The following is a 24,793-nucleotide window of genomic DNA, read 5'->3' on the forward strand; positions in this document are numbered from 1 at the left end:
CTTCACTGATCGCCTTTACTTTGGTCCATTTGTTCATTGCTGCTAGCAGTGCAGTTTATGGACTTGCCTCAGATAGCCTCTTGGGGCGAATTTTTAGGCATCTTGTCTCTCTTGTTCCTCAGCTTTCGCTTCTTCACTGTTCAGAACCACCCATTCCAAAATATCTATGCATCCATAGCCCTGTCATATCCTTTCGTGCATGGTTTAATTTTTGTCCAAGGTTTAATCTTGAAATCTCTTTTCAGTGGTTGTGCTAGCCTTGAAATATCTGAAGCAACAGTAGAGGAGAATGCCTCTGAACTTGTGCAGAGTGTTTTTCCCTTATTAAGTTGTAATTGGAACCCACTAATTTGTGGTTAAGGAAGGAGCTTCTGTGAAGAACCTCTAGACAAGCTACTCTCTCTCCCTTATAGTTAAAGGTCTCTTGAATGAGAGTGCTTTGGCTGAGAGCATCAAAATGCACGAGGCACAATTTCTCTAATAAATTATTGGCAGTGCTTGTGCTTTTGGTGTTGTGACTTCCTGCTGATCCTTGGGACAGACCTACTTTATTTTTCATGTGTGCTGTCTCAAAAAAAAGTTGGAAAATGCTGTTTCCTTTTCTTTGTAAAGTAAATTTCTGCGCAAGAAGGAAGAATCAACCAAAAATGTCCAGCAGTCTAATCACTTACCAAAATATGAAAGAGTAAAGGAGTTATGTCAGCAAGCAAAGTACCAGACACCTTGTGAGCAGCCTGGCCAGGTAAGCATCCTATGAGTAAAGTATTTCATGATGCCTTTTACAAATATGCCTCTTTGAGACAAGATGATGCATTCTGTGAATTACTAAAGCCGTTTTCAGATGTTTTATGTTGGTGTTCCAACTGTTTGTAATCGGGAGTGCACACTACACATAATCTTCCTGATACGTACAGTTGTCATTTCTTTGCACAAAGTAACACTTGTGTTTTTCATGTGCATATATAGCTTTGGTGTACATAAATGTAATTCCTCAGAAATCTGAGGTTCTGTTTACATGTACTGAAGCTGTACATGCATGGACAATGCACGTGTTACCCCATTCACACAAAATGGTGACTATGCATATTGGGAGGATAGCATATTCCACACAGACCCATTATAAACACAGCTGGAGCACCAAAGTTGAATGGATACAAAATGTGCCCTAATGAACTGAATTTCATCATAGTGGCTGACCTGGTTCTGTGATTCTTTATGAGAGCTCATGTGGGCTAGAAGTAATCTACAAAGGGAAGGGGGGCTATGGAGAACTTCTCAGGGCAAAGGGGGGTATTCTGAAGATTTTGGATTACATCTTCTCAGCACTTGCAGTGGTTTCTGACAGCAAGCAAAGGAAAGTTGTTTTATACTAATACCACACATTGGGGTAAAAATTCCAGATCCTCGATTCCTCCCTCAAGTGTTTATAATGGAGGCAGGTAGCAAAAAGGAATCAAACCCAACAGCTGATGTGTCATGTCCAAGAGTCTTACTGAGCATAGCCTAAGATCTCTTTCATATACATATATATCATAAATCTTTATAGAAAGTTGTCTGGAGTGGTATATTAATGCCCCAATTTTTACTTGAGGCTTAGGGGGGTTATTTGATAATAATGTTGCATGCTTGGGGGATGGTAGTTAGTTAAAGGTGAAGAGCCACTGCTCTAGAGAATTTTACCAGGAGATTGGTTTTTACTGAGCCACAAGAAAGGGTGAGATATAAATATTGTAGTAAATAAATAATTTCTCTGCTTTTGGTGGTAGTGACTGTGTGTTGTCTAGATTTTTGTAACGATGCTTGTTTTGACTAATATTGTGAACTACTACGCTAAGGGCTTGAATGGGCCATAAACTAGGAAAGGTGCTTTAAAATAAGTAAATTATCACTGCCTCCCTATTCATGCTTCCTTCACTTCTCTAAGTGGCAAAGCCTGTGTCCCTCTTGCCACTCCATTCAAGGCAGCCATAACTAATAGGCTTCTTGTGGATTTCTTTTATGCATTTTTGGCCTTTCTGCTGTTAGTTCTTGGAGACAAAAAAAGCCCCCGAAGCCATGACTCCATCCTGGTTAGTTTCAATGGATTTGAACAAGGTCTAGTTGGGCTGCTGAGCCCCTGTTATATATACAGGCCTTACTTCCCAAGTAAAGGAGAGCAGGAGCTTAAGCACTCTCTAGCTGCAACTTCCATGCTGAGTATAAGCCAAAAAGAGGAGGAAGTGGAGGTCATGTCTTAACAGTGTCATAAGATTGGATTGCTTTGGCCATTTTCACACTGCTTACCGGCCACAGAACATCGCTCCAAGCTTGGCCCGATTTTCTGTGGCTGGTAAGCAGTGTGAAAACAGCCTTTCAGACGGGTTTTCTTTCTTAGGAACATGAGATGGTTTTCTGCAATATGCCACAATCTCCCAGTTTTTTCTAATAGAAATGGTCCCTGATATTACTTACCTAAAGGTAAGTAATGCAATCCCTGAACATAGTGTTTTTCAAATTTTAGCAAACCAAAGACACCCATTTTGATTTTGAAAAAAAGTAATAGGCCCTTTCTTCCCTTTCTTCCAGTTGTATACTGGACAGCCCCTTTTCAAAGTATGCAATGGCAAACAGTGCATGCCTTGCAGAACACCCTGTCCTGAAGACAGAGAGGTTAAACCATATCAGCTATATTTTAAAGACAACTTTAAGTACAATATTGTCTGTATTTGGCTTACTAAGATATCTAGTAGACTTTAAATGTATGTAATGTGTATTAACTTATTCAGAATAATGCTTGATCAATGTACACTTCTTCACATAAAAGTATTTTAGATGCTGCCAGTAGTAATATAGAGACCTTAATAGGGAAGTTGACATGTAAAACATGTCTTCTGCCTTCATTCTCAGCCGTATTATGTTTCCTTCTAACTTAGTTCATTCAAGATACCTTTAATACAATGTAATGAGTTGAAAATGCCACATTTGAAGCATGTGATCTGGATGCTTGTCAGATTCTGCACAGATGCTCAGAGATATTTTTGGGATAATGAAAAAAAAATTGTGATGCAAAAAAATTAAAATCTACTAGGTTTAGGGAAGTTATGTTAAATGTAGGTTTCACTGGTGTTATCTCATGGGCCATGCCTTCACAAGAAATACCTTCAATGAGTTAAAGCCCTTTAAGATATCTTCCACAACTTCTGTTTCAGTTGAAATGGCTTCCACAACAACTATTTCAGTTGCAATGGCTTCAAAAACCCTTATAATGGAGATTTGGAGAGTTGATCGAAAGAAATATTCCATTATTGAAGCACTAACACTGAAAAAGTAGTGCTTTTCCCGATCTTAGCATCTAGGGATGTCCATATAGTAACTAAATAGATTATGGGAGCTATTGCTACGTATTTATTTTTCAAGACTTGGTAATAATGCAGATGACGTTGAGTGAGTGTAAACCTTGCTGAAATGTATGAGTTCTTACTCTGGATTAGATTTTTTTTTTACTATGCAAGCAGTATTGACAAGAAATGTAACCTGCCAAGGATTCAGTAACCTCTAAGCATGCCTTCCACTGAGGTATCTTTTCTTGACTCTATAATTAATTTACTCATTACAGGAACAGCTCTGATAGCTATCTAAGGTTTTCGCAGCATATTAAGCAAACAGAGTGCATTTTACATATTTATTTGTGGACTTTATTGCACTTGAATGATATTGAACATAAACCTCTGTTAACATACTTACAAATTCAATAATAGGAGGGTGTCATGATTTGCCTCTGGAGGTTTGTTGCAAGTCTGAAAATGGTCTCTCCTGACATTGCTGCTCCTGGTAGTTCCTCAAAAAGAATCCATGGGCTCTGCTCAGGGAGTTAAATTAGTGGGGGAAGTTCAGTCAGGGAGGTTGGAACAGAGAGCTGGGCTGTGGCTTCTTCTGTCCTGCTCTAGAAAGTCGAAGTCAAAGGCTCCTATTAATTGAAAAGGAAAATGTAGGTGAAGAAGGCAGGTGGTATGCAGAATTGCCTGCTATAGCAGGGGTCCAAGGCTCCTTTTATCCAGGAGCAGGATTGTATGTAGAGCTCTGTGGCATTTGAATGGCAGTCCTGGAAACAGATAGCTGGTCCTGATCCAGTTTTGGCTGAGTGCCTTGGCTGGCTAGTAGAAAAGAATGAACTGAAATGTTTGGAGCCAAATAAGTCATTGGCTGTGGCAGAAGGAAAAGCTAAAATGGTGCTTTGAAATTTGTCTTCACTGTGCAATTCATTTCAGTCCTAAGAATATGTTAAGAATGAAGCTGCCTTTCTTACATTTAAGACATGTAAGAAATGCAAAACATGGATTACAGAAATTAGAAAACAATGCACTTTGCATATGATAAACTGCCATAAAATGCAATTGCCTTGCCCCTTTGTAGAAGCACCCTTGTTAATAATCCCATGTTACTACAGCACTACTCAGTTTATAAAAATGCCCTCCTGAACAATTCCTTTTTATACATTTTGCAGAATGATATAATTTTTTTACATAGATGCCGGAATTCTTTTTGTTCAACGAAAACTAAAAATAGTATTACCCATGTACTTGTGAATGCTTTCTTATTAATTGATTCTGCTGTCTTTTAGTACTTGTGTCTTAAATTTCTGAAAGAGAATTTGATTGCCAAAAGTGTGTCTCTCTATGTTGAGAGATCGCTTTCTGATTAGCTGCAGGGTCAGCTTTACAGCGTGTGGTGAGCTGGCTCTGAGCTATGATTCATATAATACCGGAAAATCCTCCATGGCTTCAGTCTTTGTTTTCATGCACTATATCTGAGGTAGATGTCCTATACTGAATTATACCTAGTGTTGGTTACGAGAGACAGAACAAGGGGTTCGTTTGTGTACTGAATCCCTGTCTGAGGTGCTGGAGGTGGCCCTGCACTTAGTGGTAGCTCATTCTGTGTCTAGCAGAGCCGACACTTGTGAGGATATCAGGTTGTATTTTCTACCCTATATGGTTGGATGATGCTGTTTAGGCAAACAAGTCCTTTAAATGACAAGTCTATTGATATAAAGAAGTCATTACCTACTCTGTGTGGTAGCTGGTCCTGACATTTTTGTTGACACTTAACACTAGCTTTGTGCTAATATTTCTCTCAAAAGAAGCTTGACAGAAAAAGAAACATTTCATGGAATTAAATTGTGGCCAGAGCTCTGCAGCCCCCTTTTGGCAACCAGGAAGAAGTGCAGAGATAACCTTCATGATGAATAAAAACAGCCATAGTATCAGTTTTTAAAAATTATTTTTGTCCGATTTCGCTAAAGAACATATCTGAGTTCAGGGCTCTGTTTCTAAAATTAGGAGATAAAATGAAGGCTTGAATGATGTATTGTTGACTATGAAAAATGAGATTCCCCAAGTTTCTCCTGACTAGACACAAACTGACAATGTACTAGGTACCTGTAGGTGTGCAGACAGGCTGTTATCACGTTACTCTGTTACAGTGAAAATAAAATTACAGAGGATTTTTTAAACAAAAATCTACTAAAACATCATTCAAGTCAGTTTATAAAACAAGGGGTTGTAGCCCAACATGTAGATCTTAAAAAACATGGGAGGAAAATTAATAACAAACTACGACATACACTTAGAGCCTCAATTTTTTTAAATCTATGGCAAGGGGTAAACGTGCCAACACCTCAACGAGATTTAATTAATAACCTACTTGCTATAGCAAAATCATCAATAGCATATTTTTGGAAAAATCAGTCTCCACCATCCTTGAACCACTGGTACTCCAGAGTGTGGGACCAGCTCATTATAGATAAAATAACAGACAATTTATCGGCTAATTCCTCTACATCTAACTATTATGAAAAATGGTGGTCTTTCTTAGATTTTATCGACAAAACCGAAACACTCCCTCCCAACCATCTTTATCAAGATATATTGAAAGTCTAGCACTACAAGCTAAACTATCTATACCAATATATTGTGAATTTTTTTTTGTGGTGTGTGAACTACAAATTACAGTAAACAAGTGTTTTAAACGTTTTTCTTCGAAACCTGCAATCTTGTATAACCACTATATTACTCCATTTATTTGCTATTTAATGTTTATTGTTATTGTCTCCATTCTATAATTAATAAAAATTATTGAAATTAAAAAAAAAACATGGGAGAAAAGGTAGATTATTTTTAAACCCAAAGATAGAGCTGAACAAATATTTCTTTTTTTAAAAAAAACATTCTTCACCCTGCAGTCATTGTGCCATCTCATTCTATAGTATGTGTAAAATCAGAAAGAGTCCAGTAGCACCTTTAAGACTAACCAATTTTATTGTAGCATAAGCTTTTGAGAATCAAGTTCTCTTCGTCAGATGCATGATACAAACTGGTCAAATACAGAAGAGGAGGGTGGAGAGGGGAGAGAAGGGAACATATATCAGTATTTGACCAGTTTGTATCATGCATCTGACGAAGAGAACTTGATTCTCGAAAGCTTATGCTACAATAAAATTGGTTAGTCTTAAAGGTGCTACTGGACTCTTTCTGATTTTGCTACTACAGACTAACACAGCTAACTCCTCTGGATCTTATAGTATGTGTATGAGTCCATAATGTACGTAAAGTGCTTGGAAGGTTCAGAGTGCTATAAAAACTTTCATAAGAAGTCTTAATCTTTGATTTAGGAAAAATGAAAGCATTCCTTCTTCTGCAGTAGTTTCCCATACAAATTTCATTCAGTTTAGCATATAGTTTGCCTAAGTAAAGCATTTTTTGATATTAACTGTCTATACTGGATCCAACGCAACTTACTGATTTCTCCATTTGTGATTATCTGCCCCCACCCTCGCAAACATATATGCTTTCTGTTTGCACCCTTCTACAGATATATCTGCATGATGTAGTGGTTACAGTGTCCGACTGGGAGACCCAGGTTCAAGTTCCCACTCTGCTAAGGAAGCTTGCTGGGTGACTTTGGGCCTGTCATACACACTCAGCCTAACCTACCTTATAGGTTTGTTGTGAGGATAAAATGGAGAAGAGAAGAAAAATATAAGCTGCTTAGGGTCACGCCTGGGAGAAAGTAAATAAATACACCCTTTGTATATTTGACAAAATGTTAACTAAAAATGTATGCCATGATATATGTTAGTCTTCAAGGTGTCCTTTTAGTTTGGATACAACAAACTAGCATGTCTACCCATCTACAATGTATTGACCTTTATAGACTGAGGCTGTGTGTGTTTTAGTCATCCTCAACAGAATCTTTGGCTCCAGCTTTCTGGTCTTTAAGTCACCCACTTTTAATCTGCATTCATACAATATGGATTTCCTCCAGCAGCTCTATATGGAATTGGAACCTTGACATTAGAGGCTATCTGAATTATTTACTAAATTCATTTCCACTAGGAAAAAGGGGCAGTGGTTTTTGAGTTGTACAGTCTAGCAGGCAAAACTGTTTCTGCTGACATGGAAGTATTGCACGTTTGCTTCCACTCATGATCCTTTTTTCTAGCTGTGGGGAAAGTGTGTATTTAGATAGCAGTAGATCAAGCGTAACTTCATGTTTAGAACATCTTTGTCAAGAACCATTCTCTTTCTTGGCTATTCCATTCTTATTAGCCCTTGGGTTGTAGATTAGTATGGTTGGGATGGGATTTTTTTAAAAACTGGCCATAATTCCAGTGAAGGAATACAGTTTGTGGGAAAAGGCCTTCCTGTCACAGCTCCCTATGGTCTTTCTTGTAAAACTGATACTGAGGTCAGGACGGAGACCCTCAGAATGGCATGGAATGCCTGTGGAGGAATGCAGCTGGATGGAGGAAATCAGGGAGTACCTGTCCTTGCACTGGTAGATGTGCCTTCTGATTGCACAAGCAGGAGGCTGAATCTCGTATACTGAAAATTTGTAAAAATCAAATACATTATTTTTTTTAGCTCAAATGAAGTAAGCCAGGACTCTTCTTGAACTTTTCCTGTTTAATCCACTCAGCAGACCATTATGTAACCTTACTACTTGTTCTCCTCCATCTGAAGATCCTGCAATACATTCTTAGGGAGATGTATACAAGGAAGAATACAAAGCTGTTTAAAATGCCATAAATGGAAGATCTTATTATACTTAAAATGTTTAAACTCTGTTGTTCACATAGCATTCTCTTCTCTTGCTGTGAGATTTTCTTTAATATAATGGTTTGCTAGTATAGTTGTTCATTAGTAAATAATGTCTGAAATCATGTCTCCCAGTGAAATTGGTTATTTGCTCATGGGAAACTGAACTAATGCTGGGTTAGTTTGGCGTGGTTTTTGCCTAGTTGACGCACTGGATCATACTGAAAACTGTGAAGCAGCCTAGTAGGACAGAATGCACCAACAGGGAATAATATATATGAGATAAGCATTGTGGAGTTTACATCTATAACTACTCCATTTCTTAATATATTCAACTTAGAAGCTACCAGGGCTCTTTTTTTTCTGGGAAAAGAGGTGGTGGAACTCCGTGGGTTGCCCTCGGAGAAAATGGTCACATGGCCGGTGCGCGGAGGGCAATCTAAACTCCCCTCTGTCTGGAGATCAGGGGGCGGGGCCACCGGCCATGTGACCATTTTCAAGAGGTTCCGGAACTCCGTTCCACCGCGTTCCTGCTGAAAAAAAGCCCTGGCAGCCACTTTGGTATTGCCCACCCATTTTTTTCTTGTGCCCAGATGATTTGCTTTCTTTCCACTGATATACATTTAGTTTATAATAAACATACTTGGGTATTCAGTCCCAAATAGTCACTGTCCTAAAACTTTAACAATAGGAATATTATAATTATCTTATTAGGACCACTTGAAAATTACAAGGTAGTATACTAAATTTCAAGTTTCGCAGAACTTCTCAGATTGGATGTTAAATTAAAAAAAATGGAGGGGCTCAGCTGGAATTATGCAAGCTTTTAAATGGTATTTTCAGAATAACTGAGTTAGTTTGTGTCTACTGCAGAAGATTGCACCTCTGCTGTAAAGCCAATTTCACTTGAACTGAATACTAGTATAATTGAGAAATGCCTAAAATTCGATTCTCATTCTCCCTTCTTCAGCCTGGTCGTAAGTAGTTCCTTAATTATAGTCTTTTACAAAACACAATGCAGGATTCCCTGGAATTCTAACGCCAGCTCCCTTCAAAGATCTGCTTTAGTGGGCTATTACTTGGTTGCGGAATATTGAATTCTAGCCTGAGCTTAGAGTTGCCAGCTCTAGGTTGGAAAATACCTGGAGATTTTGAGGATGGAGCCTGGAGAGGGCAGGGTTTGGGAAGGAAAGTGACCTTAGTGGGGCATCATGCCATAAAATCCACCCTCCAAAGCAGTCATTTTCTCTGGAGATCAGTTGTAATTCCAGGTCTCCAGCTACACCTGGAGGCTGGCAACCCAATCTGGGCTTGTTCATTTCATTCACAAATTATTTTTAGCCATGTATGCCATCTCGTGGCCACTATCCTCAACCCTATATTTTTAATGATTTGTAGCTTTACGATTCTGATATTCTTAATTTTTCACAAGATAATTCTTCTGTGAAGCTTTAGAAAAGATTTAACACTGGCTCCATTCCCTATTTCTATCTCTTTTTTGCTTTATGTTAATCCATTAGCCTTACACACATAAAACAAATGTATTTAAGTGAAACTTCTTGTAGAGCCTTCTCTGAAGTCAGATAAGTGAGAGGATTCTCAGGAACAGTTCTTAGGTAACATTTGCATTCATCTGACAAGGCTGTTCACTAAGTAATGAGCTGATGGGAGGGAAACCTGGGGGTTGAAAGGGGCTTATGCAAGCTAGGTCAGGTCCTCTGGCTGAACAAGGGTTCTGGTTTGGGTTGCAGGATGAGAAATCATGCAAGAAATTGGTAGGCTTCTTCCTAAGAACCAAACCAAACATGCCCCAGAGGTCTGTGATTTGAGATCTCCCATTTTTTTAAGGACAATAAGCAGTTGCAGGAAAGCTGACTTGGATCTGGATCAGAGTACTGGAGGAGAGGGCAATTCAAATGTTGGTCTTGGTCAGTTTTCCTGCTGCAAATCTCTCCTTCCTCAAAGCTGTAATTTGCCCGCAGGAAAATAAACCAATAGGTACTCAAATGGCTCTGTATGTTTTGTCCTGGGGGGCAAATAGTAAGTTTGGAAGTGTGACTGGGCAGGACTGAATTAGATATGATGAAGATGCAAGCTGCCCTCATCTCTTCCTCCTTCAGGGAAAAACAGCATCTCAAAAAACCTCTGTCAATCTTAAATGTTTACATTTATTCAGAAGCACGTCCTATTGATTTTTTTCATTAAGGTTCCTTCAAAGTGTGCTGCTGAAAGTAGCAACCTGAGACTTCTTTCATGATCTTCCTAACTGCTCTCATGTTTTTTCCTCCTATCTTACATGGATGTAGCAGCAGATAATAAAAGCACTGCATGGGTGCTTTTGCTGCTGCCTTAATTATTTTATACACTGGCTTACTTTTCAATATATGTATTATTTAGGAGAGTGGAATATAAATATTAAATATATCAGAACTTCAGTAACAAAATTTTTTTTTGAAAGGGAGGAAATGTATATGTTTGATTCCAAAGTTTGATCAATTGTAGGTGCTCTTACCTCAGCATGTTATTTGAAATATGTATTTAGTTATATATATATATATATATATAGATAGATAGATAGATAGATAGATAGATAGATAGATAGATAGATAGATAGATAGATAGATAGATAGATAGATAGATAGATAGATAGATAGATAGATAGATAGATAGATAGATAGATAGATAGATAGATAGGCTTGCAGTATTTTTTTATTCATATGTTATAGTAATTCAGGTTTTCCTAGAATGTTGAACAAGAACGTGAAAAGAAACTCAGTACTCACTAGAAAAATACCACCTTTGGGGAAACAGAGAGCAACTTATAGGTACAGTTGAACAACTGTTTTCTTGCAGAAATGGCAGTGCATTGAAGACACATCTGGCAAACTTCGTATTCACAAATGCAAGGTGCCCAGTGACATTCTTGCCATCAGAAAGAGAACTCGAAGCATACACTCTCGGGGATACAGCACCAATGAAAATGAATGTGACTGTGGTGAATCTGAGTACCGAAACAGCAGGACCCAAAGGAAAAATCAAAGACCCTTTTTGAGAAATCCCAGTATACAAAGTAGGTGACTATGGTAAATAACAAGCTTTCTGAAAGTTCAAGGAATACTGCTGCAAATTTAAAATCTGCCAAGTTTGTTGTCAACAGTTTGCATACTACTGATTAACAAAATTTTTTGCCAGTATTATGTGATTATTTGATCTAAGTACATTGTACTTACTTGTACGGCATAATCATCAACTTCATTTAGCACTGGCAGAATGGTAATGACTGAGGGCATACATTGCTGCTAAGTGAAGAAAGCAATAGCAGAAAGCAGGTCAATTTAGGGACTTGTGAGATATCGGTCAGTGTAGTCGGGAGGTCACAGCTGTGGAGTTGCCATTGAGGTCTGTGGGCAGTGCTTCATTGTGACCGTTAGAAAGTCCTCAGGGACCTCCTGTCATATCATAACTTTTATCTGACACTGCCATATCTTCTTTTATTATAACCATGAAGATGTGGCTGTAAGTTTGTATGCGATAAACTGCCATAAAATACAAAAAGGCTAATTGACTCAATAAAACTTAGGTTTCATAAATGTATCTGTAATACAAAGTACCCGAGGGTGCTGCTTTAAAATATATAACCAGGTAAGGAACCATAGTTATATAGGCTACTTCTTGTTCTGATGGCTGTCTTTATTGCAGTGTTTATTTACACCATTTATAGTCCACCTTTCTCACTGAGACTCGAGAGGGATTACGAAACGTTGAAAGCAATTCAATTAGAAGGCACAAAACATCAAGTAACAAGACAATAGGACTAAAATTACAGAAATTTAAAAACTATGTAACAGAAAACTGTCTATCACTTACATCATATTACCATAAACAATACAGGGAGTAGATTACAAAGATACAAGATGATGTAGTAAAAGCAAGATGATACATACAATAAACATTGCAATAGACTGCAATACTATTCCCTTATAAAAGTACCCTCCTGGATTGTTCCATTATACTGCGGTACTGATCCCTTTATAAAATTGCACTCCTGTTTAGCACATTCTGCAGAATGGAAGCCTTCCTGACCTCCTCAGGCAGATCATTACACAAGTGGGAGCCACAGGAAAGAATGCACATGTGCAAGCAGGTGTAGATAATATTAATAATAACATTCGAATTATATACCGCCCTTCAGGACAACTTAATGCCCACTCAGAGCGGTTTACAAAGTATGCCATTATTATCTCCACAACAAAACACCCTGTGAGGTGGGTGGGGCTGAGAGAGCTCCAGAGAGCTGTGACTAGCCCAAGGTCACCCAGCTGGCTTGAAGTGGAGGAGTGGGGAATCAAACCTGGTTCTCCAGATTAGAGTCCCACACTCTTAACCACTACACCAAACTGTCCCTCTTATCTGTTTGCAGGGTGGCACCCTCAAAAGGCTTCGCCCAGATGAACTATATTGTTGTAATGGAACACAGAGACAGAAGATGAATACAAGCTATAATTTCCGAAGAGGCCACTTAGTATAGTGTGCTAGTAACCACTTGCCAAGTCTTTAATATCCTGCCAAGTGAAGAAGAGATTGGAAAAAAACCCCATACAAACAATGTGTTAAAAAATTCTCAGCTCTTCGCAGAACATCATAGAGCCAGTCTTATTTGGCAGTTCTCCCTTGTTTGAGTCCTTGCATTTTTGTGAAGCAGTGTACTGTTGAAGGTATATTGTGTCCTTCCCCTATACCTGTGTGAGTCTTTCCCCACCATCCTTTGAGAATCTTTCAGAAGCAGGTGTGGTGGCAGAGCACACACTTTGAATGTAGAGACTTCTACATCCATCAATTAAAACATGTCAGCAGGTGTTCTCTCTTATACTGGTACATGTTGATATTTTAAACGTGTTTTTCCACAATTGTTCCCACGCTTCCATCGTTATTTTATTATTACAATTTATTGCCCACTTTACCATCTGTACCTTGACTGTTTCATCTTCTGTGAACCACTTCAATAACAATTTATACATTTTTGAAATTGCTTTAGTATTATCTCCTAACAAAAGTTCTTCAAATTCTGAGTTTTTAATTCTAAAACCTGTTTTCCTTTGGTCTGAGTCAAATAAATCTTTTATCTGTCTGTATTGTAACCAACCATACTTAAAAGGCAACTCCTCATTTGGTTTAAGCTTCAGCTCCTTATCTGCTACTTCTGTTAAGTCCTTGAGAGTAAGCCATTCTTTTCCCTTATACTCTAAATTTGGGTTGATCACCTCAGCTGGTATAATCCACAGTGGTTTCTTCTGATCTATATATTTTTTGTACTTTAGCCAAGTCAACAATAAATTCCTTCTCAAATAGTGGTGCTGGAACATTCCATCCATTTTATACTTATTGTACCACATATATGCATGCCATCCAAAAAGCTTATTATAGCCTTCCAAGGTTAACAAATTATGATTGGTTAAAGACACCCATTCTTTTAACCAGACTAGGCATATCGCTTCATGGTAAAGTCGAAGATCAGGTAACTGCATTCCACCTCTTTCCTTCACATCACAAAGTACTTTCATCTTTACTCTGGGTTTCTTTCCTACCCACACAAACTCCGATATTTTCTTCTGCCATTTTTCCAATTGCTTTTTGTCTTTAATGATTGGTATTGTTTGCATTAAGAACATAATTCTGGGCAGCACATTCATTTTAACTGTGTCAATCCGACCAAACCACGATAAGTTTAATTTATTCCATTTTATCATGTCTCTTTCAATTTGTGACCAGAGCTTTTCATAATTATTCTTAAATAAATCAATGTTTTTAGCTGTCAGCTCTATTCCCAAATATTTAGTCTTGTGTACCACTTCACAGTTTGTAAGTTCACATAATTCCTGTTGCTTCTTCTTGGTCATGTTCTTAGTTATTATTTTTGATTTCTTTTTATTTATAAAAAAATCCTGCTAAGTCTCCAAATTCTTTAATTTTATCCAGTAATCTTGGCAAGGTTTGTATTGGGTCTTCTACTATAAACATCACATCATCTGCAAAAGCTCTTAACTTATAAGAAGATCCCTTTATTTTTATCCCTTTTATGTTGTCATCTTCTCTAATCTGCCTTAGTAATATTTCTAAGACCATAACGAAGAGCAATAGTGGACATCCTTGTCTTGTACCTTTCCTTATTTCAAACTTCTCTGTCAGGTCGTCATTGACACAGATTGTCGCTCTTTGTTCTTTATATATTGTTCTCACTGCTTCTATAAATTCTTTACCTAAATCCATCTTTTCCATTAATGCAAACATAAAATCCCAGTTCAAATTGTCAAAGGCCTTCTCTGCATCTGCAAAGAAAAAGCCAACTTCTTTGTCTGGTCGTTTATCAAAATATTCAGTAGCATTTATAACCACTCTCAAGTTGTCTTTTAATTGTCTGTTTGGTAGGAATCCAGCCTGATCCTCTCCTATAAAATCCATTAGCCATATCTTTAGCCTGTCAGCTAATATTCTCGCCATTATTTTATAGTCATTGTTTATCAGTGAAATTGGTCTGTAGTTTTTCACATCTGAGAAGTCTAGCTTTTATATGTGACCCCTCAGATGGATGAGGAATTGTCTGCACCAGTGCAGGGAAATAATGTCTGGTTTAAATTGGTCAGATGAAGGTGTGAAGTGGTCATGGTTAGTATGAATTTATTACCCTCTATCATCCTGTACCAGTCTGGGGTCCAGCTTTCTGATCTTTTGAAATGATATTTTGTTTAGCTATCTAATGGTATGGCTGTGTTCTTTTTGTGATATAGAATACAAACCCCGATTTGTTCACACTCGTCAAACTCGTTCCTTGTCAGTGGAATTTGAAGGGGAAATATATGATGTTAACTTGGAGGAGGAGGAACTGCACATTTTTCAGCCCAAAAGCATTGTTAAGCGGCATGAAAATTACAATGGGGAGGAAGAACATTCAGAAGATACCACTGGCAATGAAGAAATGCTAGCAGATGAAATCAACACTGTTGGCCAACCAAACTCTGTCAGAGTGACACACAAGTAAGAATGCTTTTGTTGCTATTTTGATTATTGCTCTTTATTTATATGCACATGAAGCTGCCTTATACAGAGTTGGGCCTGTAATCTATCAAGGTCAGTATTGCCTAGTCGGATAGATAGTAGTTCTCCAGGGTCTTGGGTAGAGGTCTTGCACATAATCTACTGCCTGATCATTTTTTAACTGGAGATGCTAGGGATTGAACCTGGGTTCTTCTACCACCACGCCATAACTCCTCACCAAAGCACCATCTGTATCCATGGAGCTTTACAGAGTAGCATAAGCCTTCATAGGTGCCTTTTCCAAGGAGCTTACAATCTTACAATCCAAGCATTAGACGAAGGGAGGTATGATAACTTAGGGTTCAATTATATGAGGGACACTCTAAAGTAAAAGTAAATGTAATAGCTTACGGTATTATCCAAGCTTTTCTAAATGATCTCTGGCTTCTACTGCCTGCAGCTCCTTCCTCCTAGCTAGCAGGGATTGTCTATAAATTCCCATGCTCTGTGTTCCTATAAGATAAAGTGGCTAGCTGTGTTGGTCTGCAGAAGAACAGCAAGACTCCAGTAGCACTTAAAGACCAGCAAGATTTTCAGGGTATAAGCTTTTGAGAGTCAAAGGTCCCTTTGTCAAATATGTTCCTGTAAGAATATGTCTCTAAATTGCAATAATCACTATAGGAGGGAAAGGCAAAGATAATGGAAGATGAACATAAGCAAATGGAGCTAAATATACTTAGGCTACATTTTGGCTGGATATGCAAACTTGATGGTTAAGCCAGTGATTTCACTAACTGAGTTTAAGGAAGGGTTTGAAGGATAAGTGGCTCTGTGTAGGCATTGCTGGAGGATCTTTAGGCATGAACGAGCACCATCATTTAAAAAAGAAAGGAAGTTCAGGGCAGCTGAGAATGGTAGACATGGAGGAACAAAGAACTTGAGCACTGGTATATTAGTCTGCATAATAGAATGTCTGTTAAAATATTCAAAACTGTTACCCCATTCCTGACCACATTAAGTTACTAATATGAAAAAAGCATTCAGTATTGTACTGACACAGCTTCTGAAATAGTCTGTTGGCAAGGCTTGAATTTCATCTCTTCTAATGTACATTTATCTAATTTGTAATCTTTCTAATATTCATACCTATAAATATGATGCTACGGGACAAGAATCCCATATATCAATTCTTTGCATTATTTTCCTCTGTAGTAAGAGCTGTGGTTGACCAGATGACCCTGTACCAGTTGTCTTTTTTAGGATTCTGGAAATGCAGCAATGCGTGTCATTGTTTAATTTCATCACAGTAGCACACATCAGGCTGTGATAACTTATTTGCCCAAGATTTCCCCAGGACATTTTCTTCCACCCATCTTGTCTTTGTAGGTGCTTTATTCTTCCAAATGATTCCATTCATTGTGAAAGGGAACTGTACCAGTCATCCAGAGCCTGGAAAGACCACAAAGCCTACATTGACAAAGAGGTGAGAAGACCAATTCCTGCATTAAGAGCAACCATAACATGGAAGAATCTAGCAAAAGTAATTATTTAAAATGTTGTATTGGAAAATGAAAGATATAGGTTCAAACTCCTGCTTATCCACAAATACATGGGATGGGCATGAATGGGTCAGAATTAACCACTAATAGCAATAAGCAGCATTTTAATGTGCTAACAGCAGTCAAGATATTGGATTGTGTGAGGAGTGTTAAAAAGTATGATAGAACGTTATCATCATTATTCCTGTGTATTAATGTGGTTTGCAGATTGAGGCACTCCAAGATAAAATCAAAAATCTGAGAGAAGTGAGAGGTCATCTAAAAAGACGAAAACCTGATGACTGCGATTGCAACAAAAAGAGGTAAAGAGGTCTTTCTCATGTATATAATTTTGGTTGTATCACATACATGAATAATCTCAGTGTACAATATAGGCCTGTTTTTTGTAGTTTATTGTAACATAATGATAAAGACAATTTTGCTTAACTTCTTCTTCTTTCTCTGTTTAATAAATGACAACTCTATGGAACACCATATGTAACAAACATGCATGTATATTTACGAAATGAGCTTGAAATAAGTGATCCTAATAAATTCAGGCTGGAGTTGTTGCCTTTCTAAAAAGTCATTTTTATATAACAGGTTTGGACTATATTATTAATTGTAATGTGTATTTCCATTGATTGGATGCTGTGGATCTGTCCCACTATCAGTGGTGCTTTCCTCTAGTGTAAGCAGCCTTCCCTTAACATAAGATCCCCTTGTGCCTGGGCATGATTCAAGCACCAGAGGAAAGTCCAATTGGTAACAGAATTTTCAGTGGGCTCTAACAGGACAGTTTGTATTTTCATAGTAGCCTGTATAAACAATAAACTGAATTCCTTTGTGTACCGCACAAGTTTCTTACAAAGCTAGTAGTGTAATGGTTTTATACAGACATTTTAAGGAATTAAAACAAAAGGCATACATTTTATTTTAAGTGAAACTTTTATTTTTTGTCATTATACTTCCTTTTAGCTATTACAATAAAGAAAAGGGAGTGAAGGCTCAAGAAAAGCATAAGAGTCATCTTCATCCATTCAAGTAAGCCCTTCTCTTTCTCCCTTACTGCAATGTATCACTAGCCATGTTCGCACATTACAGAGAACATATATACAGTCCAGTGTAGTGTAGTGGCTAGAGAGACAGACTAAGATATGGGTGAACCAGGTTCAATTCCCTGCTCTAGTATGGGAGCTCTCTGGGTAACCTTGGACTGGCCAGCCTATCCTACCTCATTGGGTTTGTTGTGAGGAGAAAATGGAGGAGAAGAGAATGGTGTAAGATGCTTTGGGTACCCATTGGGGAAAAAGTAGATATAAATGAAGTAAAATAAAATAAAAATAAAATAATCTATATACATTGTACACTTGATTTTTATTTGTATGTGTGTTGAGTAATTTTCATGTCACATTTAATGCCTGTACAGCTGAATGTGTGATTGAAAGTGTACATTTATACAGGAACTGGTCCCCATTTTCATCTTTAAAGTGAATACATGTTGGCTGCTTCCTACAAACTGGTTATGCACATATATGCAGGTTTTACAAGTGTTTGTATGCCAGCATTGCATAGGCCAGGATACAAATCATACTGAAGTAATGAATGCTTCACAAATTTAGGCATCAAGCTTTTAAACATATCTAACATATGAATTGCTTGTTCAGGAAAGCTAGTATAGATAGAACTCAGAGACAAGTCTTTCTCTTGCAATAAAATGTGCCGTTGCTTGTACAATTAGGAACTAGATGAAGATTTAGCGCTATGCCCTTATTTATTATATGTGCTTGCATTTGACTAGGGAAGCAGCACAAGAGGTGGATAGCAAACTTCAGCTCTTCAAGGAGAACCGTAGGAGGAAAAAAGAAAGAAAAGGCAAAAAGCGCCAGAAGAAAGGAGACGAGTGCAGCCTTCCTGGACTCACTTGCTTTACACATGATAACAATCATTGGCAGACAGCTCCCTTCTGGAATTGTGAGGACCATTTCTAGCAGATGCATGAGGGAGGGAATAGGGAAAGGTACATGTGCTTGACCTGCATGGCTCAGACTAGCCTGATCTTGTCAGGTGTCAGAAACTAAGCAGGTCAGCCCTGGTTAGTACTTGGAGGGGAGACCACCAAGAGGCAGGCAATGGCAAACCACCTATGTTCATCTCTTGCCTCAAAACTCTACAAGGCCACCATAAGTTGCAACTTGATAGCACTTTTCACCGTAAGTGTTTGAGGGCTTGGAAGGCATGAGACTGATTTGTTCTGAAGGACATCTGAATAGGAGAAATACTACGAGCCTATCAAATGTGGTTTGTGCTTGAAGAAAAATAATCAATTGTCAGATTTTTTAAAAAAACAGATTTTCAAAATCAAATTATAGTATTTTTAAAATTCTATAAAATGAAATCCAAGCATATTACAAATACATTAAAGCCTAAGGTCATACATATAGCATATATATCCAATAAGATCCAATGGACCGAGCAAGTTCACAAAAGCCCTCTTCCTCTTCCTCCTGCAACTCTGCAAAGGTGTTGCTGAGCCCTGGGGACAATCCATATGATGACTTCTCCTTTTTGATGCCTATCAGATCTTGCACACATTGTCTTATACAGTATTTTAGCTGTGGGGAATTTGATATGGATGTGTCCACTCATTCTCATAGAAAGGGGAAGGGTGGGGTTGTCCGTTAAAGAACTGAACAGCTCCCATGGGTGAGGAGTGAAATCCCTAAGGATTTCATCTTTAATTGGGATTTTCTCTCATAAACAAAATGCCTTTACACCTGAAATGTAAAAGAATATGTGTTACGTTAAATCTGGGTTTCCCAGCATGGTGCCTGTGAGTGCCAAGGCACGGCGGATGCTTTGCCTGGCAGCTGCCATGTGTTTTTAGAAAGTGGGTGGGGCCAGGTGCACTCTCGTCCAGGAAAGCTTATGATTGGCCATTGGAGATCTGATTTGGCTGTGAAGATTTTTAAGAAGTTGTTTAGCAGCTGCTGCCACTACGGCACAGAATCTTCACTGTTTTATGTATGCAAGGTAATATTTTTAAACAATAAATTCATTTTAAAAGGCATCCAGTTAAACAGCACTTCTGCCTGAGATGTTGAAGAGTTACTATTAGAGTTATGCATGATCTCACTCCTTGAGATTTTGGAGTTGGTTCCACTTCTTGTGGTAGTCATTTTGTGGTTGCACCTGCTGACCAGTGTCAGAATTCCAAAGGTGCCTGCAGGCTCAAAAAGTTTGGGGACCCTGACACTAAAGGATATGTAATATGGTTCTTTTTCAAGGAGAAAGACATAAAAATTATTACAATGAGTGACCATGATCTAGAGAACTTGTATGCAGTAGAACATGTGTGAGGATGCCCTTGTAAGGCCAGATCTGTTGTTAGGTGAATAACTTAGTTGGTAGTTCTGGGGGTAGCAATTTCCTGTCTTATCCACCCTATTACCAGTCTCTTGTCCTGCCCACTCACAATTTGCCTCTGCCATTTCTCTACTGGCTGGTAATGGGTGGCCAAAGATAGGATTAAGTATGTGCACCAAAAAATTATTCCCTATGGGAAAATCTATCTGGGGGGCTATCCAGGGGTCAGGTGGTCATTTTTTCAACCAAGCTCCACCAAATTTGCAGGAAATCTACTCCTGACTGTCCTCTAAAGACCACCCCCAAGTTTCAGGTAGATTGAACTCCAGGGTCCAATTCTCTGGGTCCTCAAAGAAGGTTCCCCCAGCCACTCCATTGTTTCCTATGGGGAAAAAAGTCAAAGTTGACTTCCACTGCAGAAGCACATGGGAGCAAGGCTGCCGTGGCCAAGACACACTCCCACATGAGAAACTGAATGCAGAAGGCTGGTGTGTTCTTCTGTGCATGCATTGTCCTTTCCAGATGGGAGTGAATCGTCATGCAGTACTATAACTTGCTTAAACTTATCTTCTTCACTTCCAACAGTGGGATCATTTTGTGCTTGCACGAGTTCAAACAACAACACTTACTGGTGTTTGCGAACAGTTAATGAAACACACAACTTCCTCTTCTGTGAGTTTGCTACAGGATTCTTGGAGTATTTCGACATGAACACTGACCCCTACCAGGTACATTCATTTTGAAAACTAGACAGAAACAAAGCATCGTCCTCTGGTTAGTTCAGTCTGTGTGCTCTCATACGGGGCTAATGGCCCTTTATGTCTGCCTAATTTAATATTGTCTCCTCTGACTAGCAGAGGCTCTCCAGAGCCTTAGGCAGACAGAGGTCTTTCCTAGCCTGCTACCTGGGATCCTTCACAGAACATGCCAAAGATGGAACATGCCTTCTGTATGCAAAGCATGTCCTATGTGACAGTTTTATGACATTTTAATTTACATTCTGTTGCCAGGTGCAGCAGGGAATGAATCATATAGTTGGTACAGAAATACCATGATGCAAAATGTTATGTACTAAGCTGCCATAAATTGGCTTCAGTGCAACTGTGTGGGTTTAAATAGCTTGAAGATCATCCCCTCTGTATCGACTGCCATTGTAGACGCTAATAAAATCGTATCTTTTTTTTCCCTATCTGTATGAAGCTGACCAATACAGTGCATACTATAGAAAGAGGCATTTTGAACCAATTACATATACAACTCATGGAGCTGCGAAGTTGTCAAGGTTATAAACAATGCAATCCAAGACCAAAGGGACTGGACACAGGTATCAGAAAATTCTTTTAAGCTACTTTGAATTTCTTTAAAGCTATTTTTCTTTTCCCAACTACAACCAAGGCATGACAAATTCTACCATATGAAATGTTTTTAAAATTATGGTTTCAGCATGACTGGCATATGGTGCTGGTAATATTTTCGGGCAGAGGTTTGGTGAACTTGAAAACCAAAGTACAAATGATGCTTTACTCTACATAGAAATGAATACACAATAACTGAATCATTACAGAAGCAAGCAGACCTGATTTTACTTACCATAAAATATTCTAACATTGTGCTCTGGCTTCCAGTATGTAAAATTTCATGTTTGACATGGTTTAATTGAGCTTGAATTCAATAGGCCACTTGATATTTGTCCCCCAAAGTTGGGGACCAACCTGAGTCATATGATACCATAACGCAGAACACAGGTCCTCAATAAGTTGCAAGGTTCTTGCCATCACTGATAAATAACTCCAACTGACCCAAGCATGACATGAAATAGGGATACAAGCACATGACTTCTGGATAGGCGTGAGCTCATGTTCTTTCCTTATGTAAGGCCCATGTAAAGCCTTCAGTTGGCTATTTGTATTCATTTTAAGATTCTCTGCTGCCACTCACTGTTTGTATGAACTGGTTTTCCAGATCTTGGTTAACCTGGCATTCTCACAAGGCTGAGCAACACTAGAGACCGTCTTTTTTACATGTATTTGTGAGCAATTTGCCTAAGCATCAGCCCTACCAAAGAGCATCAAGCCTTACGACTGAGCCCCGAGTCCCCCACAGCTGGATCCTTCTCCCCCTCACCCACCCCCCAGTGGTATTTATCTCATGATGAAGGAGTACATTCACTTTGGTTGACTCAGAGATTTTGTTTTTAAGTCTCTTAATTTTGCAAAGTTTTGGCTTTGTTTCTTTTACCAAAAACACATTCCCTCTCATAATTTGTCACATTTACTTTTTCTACTTTAGAGTAATTCTAGACCGCTCCTTACTGGGTATCTTTGTTGGACTTTCACTTTACCTATTTATAACACAATACATTTCTTTTTAGGAATTAGATGCTGTGCATGGAAAGCTACATTGTGAATGATTTTTACCAAATCTAAACACTAACAAAAGTTACTCTTGTATTTTCCTATATCAGGAAATAAAGATGGAGGAAGCTATGACCCACACAGGTATCCACACTTTATTATTCTCCTCAGCAGCTTCTTTCCAAATAATTGCATGACCCAATCCATTCCAACTAATGTCTGCATTCTGTGCATTGCGCTTTGCATAGCTTTTGCTGAATGTGAGCACCTAACAGAGTTCTTCACCCAGTCATTGGTTTTTTACCAGTGTTGTTCACCTGTCCACTTACCACTTTACAATTAGCATTGTTCTCACTGCAACCCCATGCAGCTCATTTTACATTAATGCTGTGTTAGGAAATTCATTCACCATCTTAAGCTGGAGGCGGGGGTTAGTATGGCACACTTCTCTGAATATCATGTTGTTTCATGTGACTTTAATTATTGCCTATGAAAGTAGAAGTGCCTGTTTTTGTTACTGTAATATACCTTTCCCTAGATCTTGCATTTTAAAATATGCTCACAACCAAGCAGTTGATTGTTATCATCACTATCAGCGACTACTCTTAACTCATATGGCAGTTAAATAAATAAAATAGCTCTGCATGTCATATGTTATACAATCCAAGGCATAATGGTTGACTAAGTGTTGTATGAATTGGTCTTGTCAAAGCTGTGATTATACAGGTACCAAGTTCCAAGATTTGGACCTCAGACAGGAATATTTGGGTGCTTAGAGGACATTTTTCACAACTGACATGTAAACCATAATTTTTGCATATAACAGAAATGAAAAGTTTGTTTTGAATAGAATTCTGTAGCACTGGGTGTTCTTTTGCTCAGTGCTGGGATGGGAGACTCTATGGAGTGAATCTATGGAGAAGTGTAATCATATCATAGTATTTCTCAGAACTGTTTGCAGCATGATTCTAATGTTGGACATAAATACTATAGGTTTCATGCTGTTCCATGCAGGTAGCTTGCAGTTACTTTAATTCCTACTATGTCTTTTACTTTGCTGCCCAATGGTAGAGGTTTACTGTCTTCTTTTCTCCAGTTATTTGTCTGCCTCTGAGCAGCTCAAGAATTCATTTGAAGCCAGTAGAACAATCCCATTTCAAAAATCCATAATGGGAGACTTGTCTAGGGGTTTAGAAGCTTACATTATTTTAAGTTCATACTTCCCCATTTTTCTAACATGTGAACATTAGAAAACATGTTAATAAAAATAAATTGAGGTTCATATTTGCAATCGACATTGCAATATCAGGGATTTTTTAAACCTAAAAACCAAAACAGAAGGTGATTCATTTGACTCTTTTGGAGTACTTGGAAAGAATGAAATTCCCTCTGGCTCATCTCAGACTGAAATGTAACAATCTTCTCATTTATTTATTTCATTTCTTTATTTAAAATATTTTTATCCCCCCTTTCTACAGTGTTCAAGGCAGCTTACATAGTACAAATATATATATATAAAAGCAAAATTAAAAATATGGATTTAAATGGAAGTATGTGTATTATAATGAAGAATGTAAGAATGTTTAAAGTTTCAGCAGTACACCAAACTTAACTTTTCAGCTAGTTCTTAACTATTATATGAGGATTATGTGCAAAATTTTACTGAAAATCCTTCATATATAGGAACAATTGGCCATTAGGTATGCACATATAGCCTCTTTAATGACAATGTACATAAGATTTGAAATACGCTCATATTTTGACAGTATGATGCATACTTGGGAATTGAAGGAAGGCCAGATTTTAATCAAGCCTCTTCTCTTATTGAGAACTAGGATCCGGGAAACCCAAGTTTGAATCCCCACTCTGCCATGGAAACTTGCTGGGTGACCTTGGGCCAGTCATACTCTCTCAGCCTAACCTACCTCACAGGGTTGTTGTGAGGACAAATTGTAGGAGAGGAAAATAATATAAGCCACTTTGGGTCCCCATTGAGAAGAAAGGCAAGGTATAAATGAAGTAAATAAAATAAATAACTTATACAGGGTTTAAAGATACATGAGCAAAGGCCAGGCAAACTCAGCTGATTATAAGTATTTTAATTACTGAGAACTTTGCCTTTCCTACTATGCTCCCCATCTGCATTGGATCTGAACCCATTCATATTTTCTCAGAAGAAAATCCCATTGTCTTCAGTGGGGTTTACTTTCAGATAATTGTGTTGTCAAAGAATCTAGCTAAGCAAGTCAGATCTCTCAAGAGGAAGGTTACCCTTGATCTTCCAATGCATGTATTTCAGGCATAAGAGGTTCACTTTAAAATTTTGCACCCAAGAGCTCTTGAATGTCAGTTTTTCACATAATGTTTTTACTATAACAAATGTGACAGAGTTTGATCTCAAGCTACAGATGTGGTTGTGTTTCTATAT

At 38.2% G+C, this 24,793-nt stretch overlaps 1 protein-coding gene across 3 annotated transcripts in view; it reads left to right on the forward strand.

Moving 5' to 3' along the window:
• Positions 1 to 24,793, forward strand: part of SULF1 (sulfatase 1) — a 61,404-nt gene that overhangs the window by 32,402 nt on the left and 4,209 nt on the right. For 2 of the 3 annotated variants that reach the window (XM_054984735.1, XM_054984733.1), the window contains 10 exons: positions 613 to 742; positions 10,929 to 11,145; positions 14,861 to 15,107; positions 16,494 to 16,590; positions 16,874 to 16,968; positions 17,624 to 17,689; positions 18,447 to 18,619; positions 20,597 to 20,739; positions 21,212 to 21,335; positions 22,476 to 22,509. In XM_054984735.1, the coding sequence (XP_054840710.1) occupies positions 613 to 742; positions 10,929 to 11,145; positions 14,861 to 15,107; positions 16,494 to 16,590; positions 16,874 to 16,968; positions 17,624 to 17,689; positions 18,447 to 18,619; positions 20,597 to 20,739; positions 21,212 to 21,335; positions 22,476 to 22,509 (1,326 nt within the window). The remainder of the gene's footprint in view (positions 1 to 612; positions 743 to 10,928; positions 11,146 to 14,860; positions 15,108 to 16,493; positions 16,591 to 16,873; positions 16,969 to 17,623; positions 17,690 to 18,446; positions 18,620 to 20,596; positions 20,740 to 21,211; positions 21,336 to 22,475; positions 22,510 to 24,793) is intronic. The other variant, XM_054984734.1, reaches the window with a different exon arrangement.

This window comes from Eublepharis macularius, chromosome 7, assembly GCF_028583425.1.
Source record: "Eublepharis macularius isolate TG4126 chromosome 7, MPM_Emac_v1.0, whole genome shotgun sequence".
NCBI classification, from domain to species: domain Eukaryota; kingdom Metazoa; phylum Chordata; class Lepidosauria; order Squamata; family Eublepharidae; genus Eublepharis; species Eublepharis macularius.